Source organism: Somniosus microcephalus, chromosome 19 (genome assembly GCF_052327205.1).
Source record: "Somniosus microcephalus isolate GS21.2 chromosome 19, FLI_Smic_1.0, whole genome shotgun sequence".
In the NCBI taxonomy this organism is placed as follows: Eukaryota; Metazoa; Chordata; class Chondrichthyes; order Squaliformes; family Somniosidae; genus Somniosus; species Somniosus microcephalus.
Window position 1 is genome coordinate 65930041 of NC_141005.1, and position 12831 is coordinate 65942871.

Consider the following 12831-nt stretch of genomic DNA (forward strand, 5'->3'; position numbering starts at 1 on the left):
TGAAGAAACTGAAGATGGTTCTGACGATGATGCTGCTTTTAGAGAACAACCATTTTGCAAATAATTTACGTTGTTACAACTTACAAGCAGTTCAAGCAAATAACAGCCAGCATCAGAGATTTAAAAAAATACTAAAAAATCTACTAAATCCAACATTAATGGGACAGAAGGGTTAAAAACACAAAGTGCAATTCCTTTGAAAAATTTTGATTGTCATTATAGAAAGGCTTTTTCAAAAAAGTCAAACTCAAGCTTAGGATCATTCTCTTTATTAAGGTGTTGTGTTATAGCTAAGGAGGCCGTCAGTTATTACTGCACATCTAACAGTAGACAGCTAATATATTAAAATAAATTAAAAACACAACTTAGTTGGATCTGAATGGAAGTAAGACCGCCTACTGAATTGAGGCAGATCACATCCTTTGTTATCCTGTATCTCCGACATGGAACCAAGTATCTTGGCAGAACATCTGAACAAAACATTCAAAGAGCTATTTCAGCCACAGAAGAACCGCAAGTGGCTTGCAAGACACGGGTTAGCCATTCCTAAATGACACTGTTTGACCTGCATCATTTAGCCAATTTTTAATGCTACAAACAACATCCTTCTTTACCCTAGGGTCTTCAGGCTCCATGAAAATTATCGTATCAACTGCTATTTGAGATATGTAATAGCTGCCAATTTAGGTGCATTTGCAAAGAATTTCAAAAACATTTGTTGGCATAATCTACCTTTTATAAATCCACAGCGCTTTGGAATTATTGGGGTAGAGTTTCCGCTAGTTTTGCGCCCAGATTCCAGTTCAATCGGCCAAACCAGTGCAAAAGATCAGTAAGATAGTAAGACTGAGGATTGGGAGAGTTTCAGAAACCAGCAAAGGACGACAAAAAAAAAGTTGATAAAAAAGGGGGAAAAAATCAAAAGAAAAACTAGCAAGAAATATAAAATCAGATTGTAAGAGCTTCTACAAGTATGTAAAAAGGAAAAGAATAGCAAAAGTAAACATTGGTCCCTTAGAGACTGAGACGGGAGAAATTATTATGGGGAATAAGGAAATGGCAGGAACGTTAAACAAATATTTTGTATCTGTCTTCACAGTAGAAGACACAAAAAGCATACCAAAAATGGTGGGGAACCAAGGGTCTAATGAGGGTGAGGAACTTAACATAAATAATATAAGTAGAGAAAAAGTACTAGAGAAACTAATGGGACTAAAAGCCGACAAATCCCCTGGACCTGACGGCCTACATCCTGGGGTTCTAAGAGAGGTGGCTGAAGAGATAGTGGATGCATTGGTTTTGATCTTCCAAAATTCCCTAGATTCTAGAATGGTCCCAGCGAATTGGAAGGTTACAAATGTAAAACCACTATTCAAGAAAGGAGGGAGAGAAACAACAGGGAACTACAGGCTAGTTAGCATGGCAGCAGTCGTCAGGAAAATGCCGGAATCCATTGTTAAGGAAGTGGTATCAGGGCATTTAGAAAATCATAACATGATTGGGCAGAGTCAACATGGTTTTATGAAAGGGTAATCGTGTTTGACAAATTTATTAAAGTTTTCGGAGGATGTAACTAGCTGGGTAGGTACATGGGAACAAGTGGATATAGTATATTTGGATTTCCAAAAGGCATTAGACAAGGTGCCACATAAAAGGTTATTACACAAGATTAGGGCTCATGGGGTTGGGGGCAATATAGTAGCATAGATAGAGGATTGGTTAACGGACAGAAAACAGAGAGTAGGGATAAACGGATCTTTTTTAGATTGGCAGGCTGTAACTAGTGGGGTGCTGCAAGGATCAGTGCCTCAGCTATTTACAATCTATATTAATGACCTAGATGAAGGGACCAAGTGTAATGTATCCAAGTTTGCTGATGATACAAAGGGAAAGGAAGTCATGCTACAATTGTACAGGGCCTTGGTGAGACCACACCTGGAATACTGTGCACAGTTTTGGTCTCCTTATCTAAGGAAGGATATACTTGTCTTGGAGACGGTGCAATGAAGGTTCACTAGATTGATTCCTGGGGTGAGAGGGCTGTCCGATGATGAGAGATTGTGTAGAATGGGCCTATACTCTCTGGAGTTTAGAAGAATGAGAGGTGATCTCATTGAAACATACAAGATTCTGAAGGGGATTGACAGGGTAGATGCTGAGAGGTTGTTTCCTCTGGCTGAAGTGTCTAGAACTAGGGGGCATAGTCTCAGGCTAAGGGGCAGGCCATTTAAGACTGAGATGAGGAGGAATTTCTTCACTCAGAGGGTTGTGAATCTTTGGAATTCTTTGGCCCAGAGGACTGTGAATGCTGAGTCTTTGATTATATTCAAGGCTGAGACAGATAGATTTTTGAACTCATGGGGAATCAAGGGATATGGAGATCGAGCGGAAAAGTGGAGTTGAGGTCGATGATCAGCCAGGATCTTATTGAATGGCGGAGCAGGCACGAGGGGCCGTAAGGCCTACTCCTGCGCTGATTTCTTCTGTTCTTCTGATCAGGGAATTTAAAACGCGAGTTACGCCTAAAAACACTTATGCTCATGTTTCCGCTGGTTCAAGATTCAGTTTGCCCGAATCAGGCTCCGCCCACAAAGCTGGCCACATCCCCGGGTTGAAATTGCGAGATTCCGCTGGTTCTGGAAGCCTCTTCAAATTGCCCGCATTCTCTTAGGCGCGCAGGCACTAATAGGCATGTTTTAAAAGTTTTTTCATACCAAAAATATTTAATTTACTAAAAAAAAACTGTTAAATGGTTCAGTATAGTTCTTTTAAGTCAGTTGCAGCGATTTTAAAATCAGGTTACTTACTGGTGGCGGTCTAGACACCCTTCTAAAAATGCTGATTTTTGGTGATAACCAAAACTGAACCAGTTTACTACTCTTAAATACATCAAGGAATACTTTTTAAATGGGGAAAAAAAGGAACGATTGCGTTCTATTACGCTGCCCGTTTGCACTAGATCATAAGATTGTGTGATTATGCAAATAAATTTTAGCGCAAACTTGAACTGTAACCTAATCAGCATATTCAACATTTTGTGCCCAGATCGGAAATGCTACCCCACTGTCTTTACTCATTAAATGGAATTCAATTGCTTCCTTTATAATGCATTCCAGTATTTTCCAACTATAGGTGTCAGGCTAACCAGTCTATAATTCACATTATCGTGCTTTTGACCTTGCTCAGAAATTGGACCGTGATGTTTTGTACATATTTTAGTACTACTCTTGGAGACTGTAGGTCCTGCAAATGCAGTAACCAATGTGCTGACAGCAAGGCCTCACAAACAGTAATGAGGTGAATAAATAGGGGGGTTTTTAATTAAAAGTGGTGGTGTTTCAGGCCAGGAAACTGGGAGAATTTCCTGCTCTTTTACTTCTATCTGAAGAGGCAAATGGGGACTCTTGTTTAACATCTCATTTGAAAGACAGCACCTTCAACAATACAGCACTCACTCAGTACTGCACTAAACTGTCAACCTAGATTATATGCTCAAGTCCTGGCGTGAGGCCACAATCTTCTAACTCAGGGCAAGAGTGCTATCAACAGAGCCAAGCCGACACATTAACTGCTCAGTGAAAGATTTCTTTTCGTCTAACCCTAGCAGTACACAGAAGTCGTTTTTTCATGAATGCAACATATTCCTGGTTAACATTGTATCCACAACAGAATACGTGATGTTGTGTACCCGGTACAGAATAGAGTATACATTCCTCTGTAGAATCCAAAAGGGAAGTGGATCTCTATTTGAGAAAGGGTATGGGGCAAGGGATGAAGTGTTTAGCTCTTTCAGAGCGGGCATGAGCGTGATGGGCTGAATGGCCTCCTTCTGTGCAGCAAAATGGTGTGATTCTATGTTCATTGTTGATCATTTTTAAAACAGAAGCTTGTTTGGTCTTTTGTTTCTGTTCAGTTGCAGAATGCCTCATTGAATGGGTTTTGGTACAAATATTGCAAAGCAATTTTACAGGAGGCATTGAGTGACCCAAGCCAAAACCAAAAGAATAGGCTAACAAACTACTTTTCCCAGGATTCAAAAAGCAGTCTGCAGAGAATCAAAATCATCCTTTAAACGAAGTGTGAAAAGACACCGAATGCCTACTCGAAAAAAAATATTTTACAAAAACCATGCTGTAAAGGTATCTTTAGCACTAGCTTGTGACTTGTTGCAGTAATGGCCTGAATGTTTTGATCTAGTGTGACTTAGACGTTTTGACTTCTGCATCCATGAGAACAAGAAGTGGGACAGTGAAACGGCTGGGTCCACAATCCCTGCAACAACTTAGTTTACTGATAAAGACTTTTATGTTTCCTTGTAGCTATTACAACAGTCAGCTACAATTTATGTACTGAATGGCCCACCTACCAAGCTGCAAGGACTGCTGAAACAAAGACTTCCGTCAGAAACAAACACCTCTACTAAACCTGCTCTTAATGTTAAGCCATTCCTGCCTTGTAGCCCAAACAAAGGAGAAAAAACACACCCAAACAGCTCTGTACTGGAAACCAAGAGTAGTCGCAGAAAAGCTAGCTACAGACTTGCCCACTATTCCGGGAAATTGCTATCACATCCGGAAGGATTTAAACACTTCAGTTCAACTCACATGGCCATAGCAGTACAGCCTGAAAACAGCTACCACTGCGCTGTGCAGGACTTTGTGAGGATGGCCAGTGGGTGTGGGGGGCGAGGGGAAGAGATCCAACACCCCATACTGGAAAGGATATCACCAATCATCATCATGGATGAGGGGCTCTGGGTGCAACATTGCCATGCTACAGGGATGTGGCATCACTACACACTCCATGGAGAGCTGTGCCCAAACATTACAGGAAGGGGTTATAACGTCTCTAGAAATGGAAAAATGAAAATCTATGTTGGATACTTGTGTCCAATTTCCAGCAAAAGACAAGAGATACTTGCAGTTGAAATTTATAGCAGACAAATGGGTAAATCAAAACAGAGGAAAATGCAATAAACTGAAGACTTCATACCGCTTTATGTCGCTGCTCTCTGCAAAGATCAGAAAGCGAGAACTACTTACTCTGCGCTTCAGTCGCTCCCGTTCCCTCAGCGTCAGTGTATCCGCCTTGGCGATCACAGGTACAATATTTACTTTGGTGTGAATGGCCTTCATAAACTCCACATCTAGAGGCTTCAGGCTGCACAAGGATAGCAACAGTTAAACACTGCATATACTCTTCCACTAATTCACTGCTACATAGGAACCAGACTGTTAAAAAGTACAACTCCATATTTCCAACAAAACTGAAGTTTATTATTGGAGGAGTGAAGTCCGCAGTCATTTGGATCTTTTAGATCATTGGTTTAGCCTTGCTTTTCGTTTTGTAAAATTGGCTGTAGCTCGCTGCAGAACCGGACTCCTGCTACCAGGATCACTTGCATAAATCAATAGACATCCGAGGTATACAATACTGCAATCGCCAGTATGGAGTGCTGTGGGCACATTAACAGGCAACACCGGTGTTTAAAAAAACAGGCAAAGGAGTGCTACACTAGAGGCTTATATGGGTATATTCACCACATGCTGCTGTACTGAACCACCCTCCAGAAAGTGCCCTAGTTAGATTCATAATCTGTACCAAGTTCGCCAATCAGGAGGGAGGAAAATAACTATTTGGCCAGGATTTTTTTCTCCCAATCTTAGCCACCAATGCCTACTGCAAGTCCATATATGTGAACAGGATTCAACTTGGCTCGAAGGGCCCCCACAATGGAATAACCTGCCTAAATTCAATGACCAGGCCTCCATAAGAATGGTCACATGGACAAAGTGCCAGAAGCCAATAACACCTTTTGAAGAATGGCCCAGAATGAGCAACCATATTGAGGAGAGATGGGGCAAGGAGAGGAAAATTGCAAGCTAAATATTTTAAAAGGCCAGGATACTGAAAGACAATTTCTTCAGCACCATGTGCAGAGGAAGCAGGAGCTTGTTTATAAAATAGGAATTCTCGATTGTGTAAATAAAAGAGAGATCTGAAGAAACAACTTCAAAGAAGCAACATTAGGGGAAAAGGTTTTCAAAAAAAAAACAATAGTTCCACCAGTACATACTTGAACTCCCAAGCACAGGATCAAGAGTTCAACTCTCAGTGTTATGACCATCTAAATTCACCCGAGCACTATGGCAGTCATAGATAGCTCCACCAAGGGAGGAAAGTTGCAATAACATGGACTAGTCCCACTCTGCAGGTATTGCCCAATAGGAGTGTGCGGCTAAAAGCTCTGCAGTCAAGAAGTATCTCTATAACCTTCAATCCCTCTTCAACAGATTTCGATCCAACTCCTAACTCACCCCAAATCAACTACCTTCTTTGAAAATCTCTTCCACATATGCACTATTCTACACCTTACTTAAGGTATTCTGAATGTTGTATTTTTGTTCTTGTCCAAGTTAAATAGATTGCTTACTTCCACCACATCTTCATCAGTTATTATTTTAAGGACCTAAAATCCCATCCAAGAATATCATAAATAGTCTCTACTGAAGAACTAAACAGAAACCATCTAGTGAGAAATGTTGTAGTTGTCACTGGGTACAGAGATGAGCAAACAATGATTCCAGGTATCAGGAATCTAAAGTTATGACAAAAGATTAAGAAAGTTGGGCTAGTTTTATCTGGAAAGAGGGGTTTTGAGGTGGGCCGATTTAGGTTTAAGATTATGAAGGGAATTAAGACAGCTGCTCGATAACAATATAGATTTAAAAAGGTACAGGGAGCCAGCAGGAGAGTGAGATTAGGCTGGTGTCTCGTGGAGAAAAACACTGATGCAGATCGAATGGTCTAAATGGTTTGTTTCAGTGCTGTAACATTCTATGATTCCAAGGGACTCCCTCATACAGCTTTTCCTTACTCATGCTCCAAAGGGTGGCAACATAACACTATTGCGTGGTTACCCTTGCTCATATCGCATTGTGACATGGTCAAAACAGTTGGCATTCCTCACTCACGGTTGGCACAGCAATGTGACTCCCCAAAGCCTTTCCACCATCTACAAGGCACAAGTCAGGAGTGTGATGGAAGACTCTCCACTTGCCTGGATGAGTACAGCTCCAAACACTCAAGAAGCTCGACACCATACAGGACAAAGCAGCCCGTTTGATTGGCACCCCATCCACCACCATAAACATTCACTCCCTCCACCACTGGCGTACCGTGACTGCAGTGTGTACCATCTACAAGATGCACTTCCGCAACTCGCCAAGGCTTCTTTGGCAGCACCTCCCAAACCTGCGACCTCTTCCACCTAGAAGGACAAGGGCAGCAGGTGTATGTGAACACCACCACCTCCAAATTCTCCTCCAAGTCTCACACTATCCTGACTTGGAAGTATATCGCCGTTCCTTCATCGTCGCTAGGTCAAAATCCTGGAACTCCCTCCCTAACAGCACTGTGGGAGTACCATCACCACACGGACTGCAGCAGTTCAAGGTGGCGGCACACCTTCGAGGACAACCAGGGATGGGCAATAAATGCTGGCCTTGCCAGCGACGCCCGCATCCCATGAACGAATAATTTTTTAAAAATTAAAAAAAAAGTTTAATTACTGGGCACCCTTCCTTAAACAAGCTCTATTGCAGCGTCGACAGTGGTGGGTATGTAGACAAGCACTTTTTGGTCATATACCTTGTAGAATCAGAGCCTTTCCTTACCCATGGCCGAAGGGGGAGATGAAGTAGAAACAGCAGTGGACTCTGTTGTCTACGATATGTCGTCTGTTCAGGCCACTCTCATCATGAAGATATCGTTCAAACTGATGGTCAATGTACTGAATGATGGGTCTGAAGCTGCAGAGAGAAAAAGGGTAGGGTCTTAGAAACAATGGCACCAATCGTCATACTACTGGAAGATCTGGTCGTTGGGTACCTTAGTACTGACCCATTAACTCCCAAATGAATACTGCTATTTATAGGTGAGTCCATCAATTTTATAACAAAGCAAAGGAGATCTTGGAAATCCTCTTCTGAATATTACTGCAGTACAAGTTGAGTCATTTCATACCCGTCAGATCTTACCACACTATTAGCCTTAGTATATTTTCAAGAATGCGCCACACTGCCTTTACCAAGCCAATTTGTTCACAGCAAGGATGCACAAATGGCAAACAAGATAAAGAATCAGTGTCTCTGTTTTTGCTGATGTTAGTTGAGGGATGAATGCTGATCAGGATACCAGGAGAACTCCCTGCTCTTTTGCAAATAGTGCCATTGATCTTGCACATACATTGAACATTCATAAGGAAAATACATCTGACATCCCATCCAAAAAACACCACCTTTGACAGTGCTGAAATCCTTCAGTACTACACTGAAGTGTCAGCCTAGCCACGTGCTCAAATTCTGGAGTGGGGCTACACCCACATACTTTTGGCTCAGAGGTGAGTGCGCTACCACTGAGCCAAGCTGACACTTATTATGGCAGAGAAACAACATGATTTTACAGATCAAAATAACATCGCAATATCTTGGTAATAAATTTTAATGCAATTCATTTTCTTTTTTGGTTGGTTATTTGTAGTGACTGTGTTTTTCTATTTTCTGAACATTCTGATTTAGCAATTCTATTATACAACAATGTCCTATTGGAGCTTACAAAACACATCAAATTCTAGGAATCAGACCGATCTTAAACAAAGGTGTATAAAGAAGGACTACAGACTACGGCTGCAAATAGTGACATCACTATTCCTAGCCAAAATAGATATGATTTGTTAATTCCCCCCGTCAATCACATCTGGAGATCACACGGCTATAAATGACATGGACGCACACAATTTGTTATGCAAGTTATCCTCCACTCACTGCATTTTGCTGGAGAAATCACCCTGCTTTTATTGGGAGACATTGCTGCAGTTTCGGTCAAGAGTTCGGTTTGCTGTAGTTTGTAGGAACTCTTTTTAAATAGACTCTGTAGACTGCTGTAAAGTGCTGTTTATACAGACCTCCATTTGCTGAGTAAATAGATTTTGCTTGCTGTAAAATACATTGTTTGCTGTGAGTTCTGCCGTAAGTCCCGCCCCGCCTCCAACGTATTAGCTGAAATGGAGGTGTCAATGAACACTCTGGTCATACTCTCAGAACTAAAATTACAAGAGCACCTGCAGCTAATGGTCCTTTATTGCTGGGAAATCAGTGCACTGTCTGATTCATTAACTACTAAAAGCCCCAGTCTGGCACTGAGATCAACCACTTACTCACCACTTACTACTTAAACTAAAATATTTTTGAAAAATAAAGAACAAAAAAAAGTTTAAAATTTTCTGCAGCAACAAAAGCAAAATCCTGCGGATGCTGGAAATCTGAAATAAAGAACAGAAAATGCTGGAAATACTCAGCAGGTCAGGCAGCACCTGTAGAGAGAGAAACAGAGTTAACGTTTCAGGTTGATGACCTTTTGTCAGAACTGGAAAAAGTTTGAGATGTAACAGATTTTAAGCAAGTGCAGGGGTAGGGAAAGGTGGGGGGGGGGAAGAAAGAAGGAAAGGACAAAAGGGAAGGTTATCGACCTGAAGCATCAACTCTCCATCTCTATCTCTCTCCACAGATGCTGCCTGACCTGTTAAGTATTTCCAACAGGTTCTGTTTCTTTTATTTAAAATTAGCAGCACTTCTTTACAACTGATCTTCAGAAGAGCTCTGAAAAGGGAGACTGTCATTAAGACAGTAATGCAACATTGTGGTTTTATGCAAGTTCACAAACCGGTTGTTTTTGAAGTCATGAGAATTGAACAATTGAACTACAACATTTAACTGCCAACTGCCTATTGTCCTATACACAATGACCTCCTTAGTATGGCAATACAAATCCATTCTCCTTCACAATGTATCCGTGCAGTTAGACCTGTGATCTCTTTCCTCTGTTTGGCATTAGCCAATGTTATGCTAATGTCAGCCCACAACGGATTTCAAACTGACCTTGTGCTAACAATGAAACATGATCTTGCCACTCTCAAAATGATTCAGATCCTCACTAGTTACCAATTGAGCACACAGACCGAGAACTTCCCAGATTCGAACCTCAGCTTGTGCTGAACTAGTTGAGCTCGGTCAAGGTAGCACTTTGGCTATTCCAATTGGAGCCTCATTACTCCAAGTTAGGCACAGCCAGGGGCCCAACGCCATCACTGCTGGAAAGTTCTCAAGCATGGACCGCAGGATTAGGATCAGCTGTGACATCCCCATGAATGAACAGCTCATCAATACTAATTCTGATCTTGATTCCGACGAAGGGTCCCCGACTCGAAACGTTGACTCTGTTTCTCTCTCTCCTCGATGCTGCCCGACCTGCTGAGTGCTTCCAGCATTTTCTATTGTTTTTTCAGCTTGCCAATACTATCTAGGCTTGCACATGAATAATGGCTACTTACGCGAGATACCAAGGGAGGCTGGTGCCCCTGGAACTGTACCCAAAAGTCTGCATCTTGAGGAGGAGGAGGATCTGGCTGATTCTTCCAGAGATCCTTCTATATATATGATAGCAAAATACTGCAGATGTTGGAAATCCGAAATAACAACAGAAAATGCTGGAAAAACTCAGCAAGTCAGGCAACATCCGTGGAGAGAAATTTGAGTTGACGTTTCGGGTTTGACCCTTCTTCAAAACCCGAAACGTCAACTCAAATTTCTCTCCACGGATGTTGCCTGACTTGCTGAGTTTTTCCAGCATTTTCTGTTGTTATTTCCTTCTATATATAGTTTAGTGATGTCCTGCAGGACTACAGAGAGCAAGCTGGGCATCATGCCTGCACTTCCCAAGTCCTTCTCTTCCTCCTCCTTGCAACTAATGGTTTTCCTAAGACACAGCGTCTGCAACAGCCCATTTGTAGAAATGTAGGTCAGCAAAGAACAAATGAACAAACTTGCATTTTATATAGCACCTATCACGTCCTCAGGCAGTTCCCACTGTTCCTATGTAGGCAGTAAAATATCTGTCTTGTGGTACTGTAGGCCCAGAGTTTTGTAGCGAACATGTAAATATTTTCATATTTCAAACAGCAGCCTGAAATTCTGTTGGGAGTTCTCCCAACGTAACTGGTGGAACCCCAGTATGTCTTACATGGCTGAACATGGCCATGTATGCCGTTTCTCTGGCAGTTCCATCGGTCTCCCATCAAATTTACATCAGGAGAATCCCTGTGTAATTTGAGGACCAGCATCCCCAGATTTATAAGAAAAATCATGTTCACTGCCGAACTGCCAAAGAAATCCGAATGAAGATCCAGGAAGATATTTTGCTGGAGTGATTTCAGCAAGGACAAGCAGATGGTGGATCCACCACTCTGTTAGTTTCTCCCCCTATATGGGAAGAGGTGACCTTGTATTAAAACTTTCTCTCATTCTCACACCAGAGGGAATACCTTCCCCTCCCCCACCCCAGTTCAATTCTTCCTTTAATCCCTTCCATCTCAAAGGCAGCAATTCATGTTGGGGTACCACTCTAGGGGTAGTAGTGGCCTCTTGATCCCTCACCCAGGTCCCCAGTCTTTACATGCAGGCCCGCTCAGCAAGTGTTCGCAGCTTGATTAACCAGACAGGCCAACCAGCCACGTATAAATATACACATGCACTTCCAGAAGCGCTTGCGGGATAGTGATCAGGAATCACACCCAACAGTGCCCTGCCCAGCCAAGGCACAATCAAGCCAACTCTACTGCACCCACTGCCACCTGGGCCAAGGTCCATACAACTCAGTGCATGGCATAAGGCCCACTGAGCTATCAGCAGGCTCAGGGGCCGAAAACCTTTAATTCACAGAATCTTGGATAAGTACTTGAATGGAAAAAATCTGCACTGCTATGGGGAAAGAACAGGGAAGTGGGACTAATTGGACAGCGCTTTCAAAGAGTTGGCACAGGCGCAATGGGCCGAATGACCTCCTTCTGTGCTGCATCATTCCATGATTATATAATACCAATCAGTACGAAACCTGCTATGGTGTTACGCTGCATCTCAAAGTGCAAGAACAGCCCCTCAACAATCATGACAAATGCTCTCTTTCAATTTCCATTCCCTTTTGTGGAAATGAATTAATGGAAAATACCATTCAGCAACCTGGGAACAAAAAGAACATTCCGATCCCGTGACTACCAACTCAACATTCACAGTGCAAATATATGTGACAAGGTCCTACAGTCATAGTGAACGATAAAGGCCGCAATTACTTCATGTCTCAGGTTTGTGTTTGATATATGAAATGAAATGACACACACCCCTTGGTGCAAATTTCTATAGGGCAGCACAATTGAAAGGAAGAGAGGCCATTGTAACGCCTTACTCAAACTGCTGAGCTAACTGCTCCCATGGGAGGAAGCACATGGGCAAAATTCAATTGGGTCAAAGCAAAAAGGTATACGCAGCCTGGCTATCGGAATATAGTACAGCAATAGTTATCGTAACCTGCTGAAATACTCCCGATGCAGAGTGATGAACTGTCACGGGCCAGCCTCTCGCACCCGACGCAGTTGGCGGTGGGAGGCTGACCACAGCTCCCCACACGGACACAAGACGGGGCAGATGGTTGGGAATGACAGACTCCCAACACTATACAGGACAGGATCCCGGTTACAAGTACTCGGGTTCATGAATGTGAATCTGCATTCGTTCACTCACCAGCATGTCTTCCTCATGGGTGCACCGCACAAAAACAATTGGTGCCTGTGACAATAAGAGACCATGTCGAAATCTTAATGCTTACAAGTAAAATTGCTGCAAGCACTTTTGTTTTTAATTACATAAAAGCTGCCCCGTTATGTTCATTTTTTCCCCAAATATTGCGACGTGATTCTCATTTTAGTTTTCTCCATAACAA

General features: G+C 42.4%; 1 protein-coding gene across 2 annotated transcripts in view; it reads right to left on the reverse strand.

The window, feature by feature from the left end:
* The window catches only part of LOC147104559 (septin-2), a 177377-nt gene that overhangs the window by 91242 nt on the left and 73304 nt on the right, over positions 1 to 12831 (reverse strand). For both annotated transcript variants that reach the window (XR_015072360.1, XM_085961955.1), the window contains exons 7-8: positions 7677 to 7811; positions 5043 to 5160 (exon numbers count right to left, since the gene is read on the reverse strand). Coding sequence is in view for 1 of the 2 variants with exons in the window: in XM_085961955.1 (XP_085818081.1) it covers positions 5043 to 5160; positions 7677 to 7811 (253 nt within the window). In the remaining variant the exon portion in view is untranslated. The remainder of the gene's footprint in view (positions 1 to 5042; positions 5161 to 7676; positions 7812 to 12831) is intronic.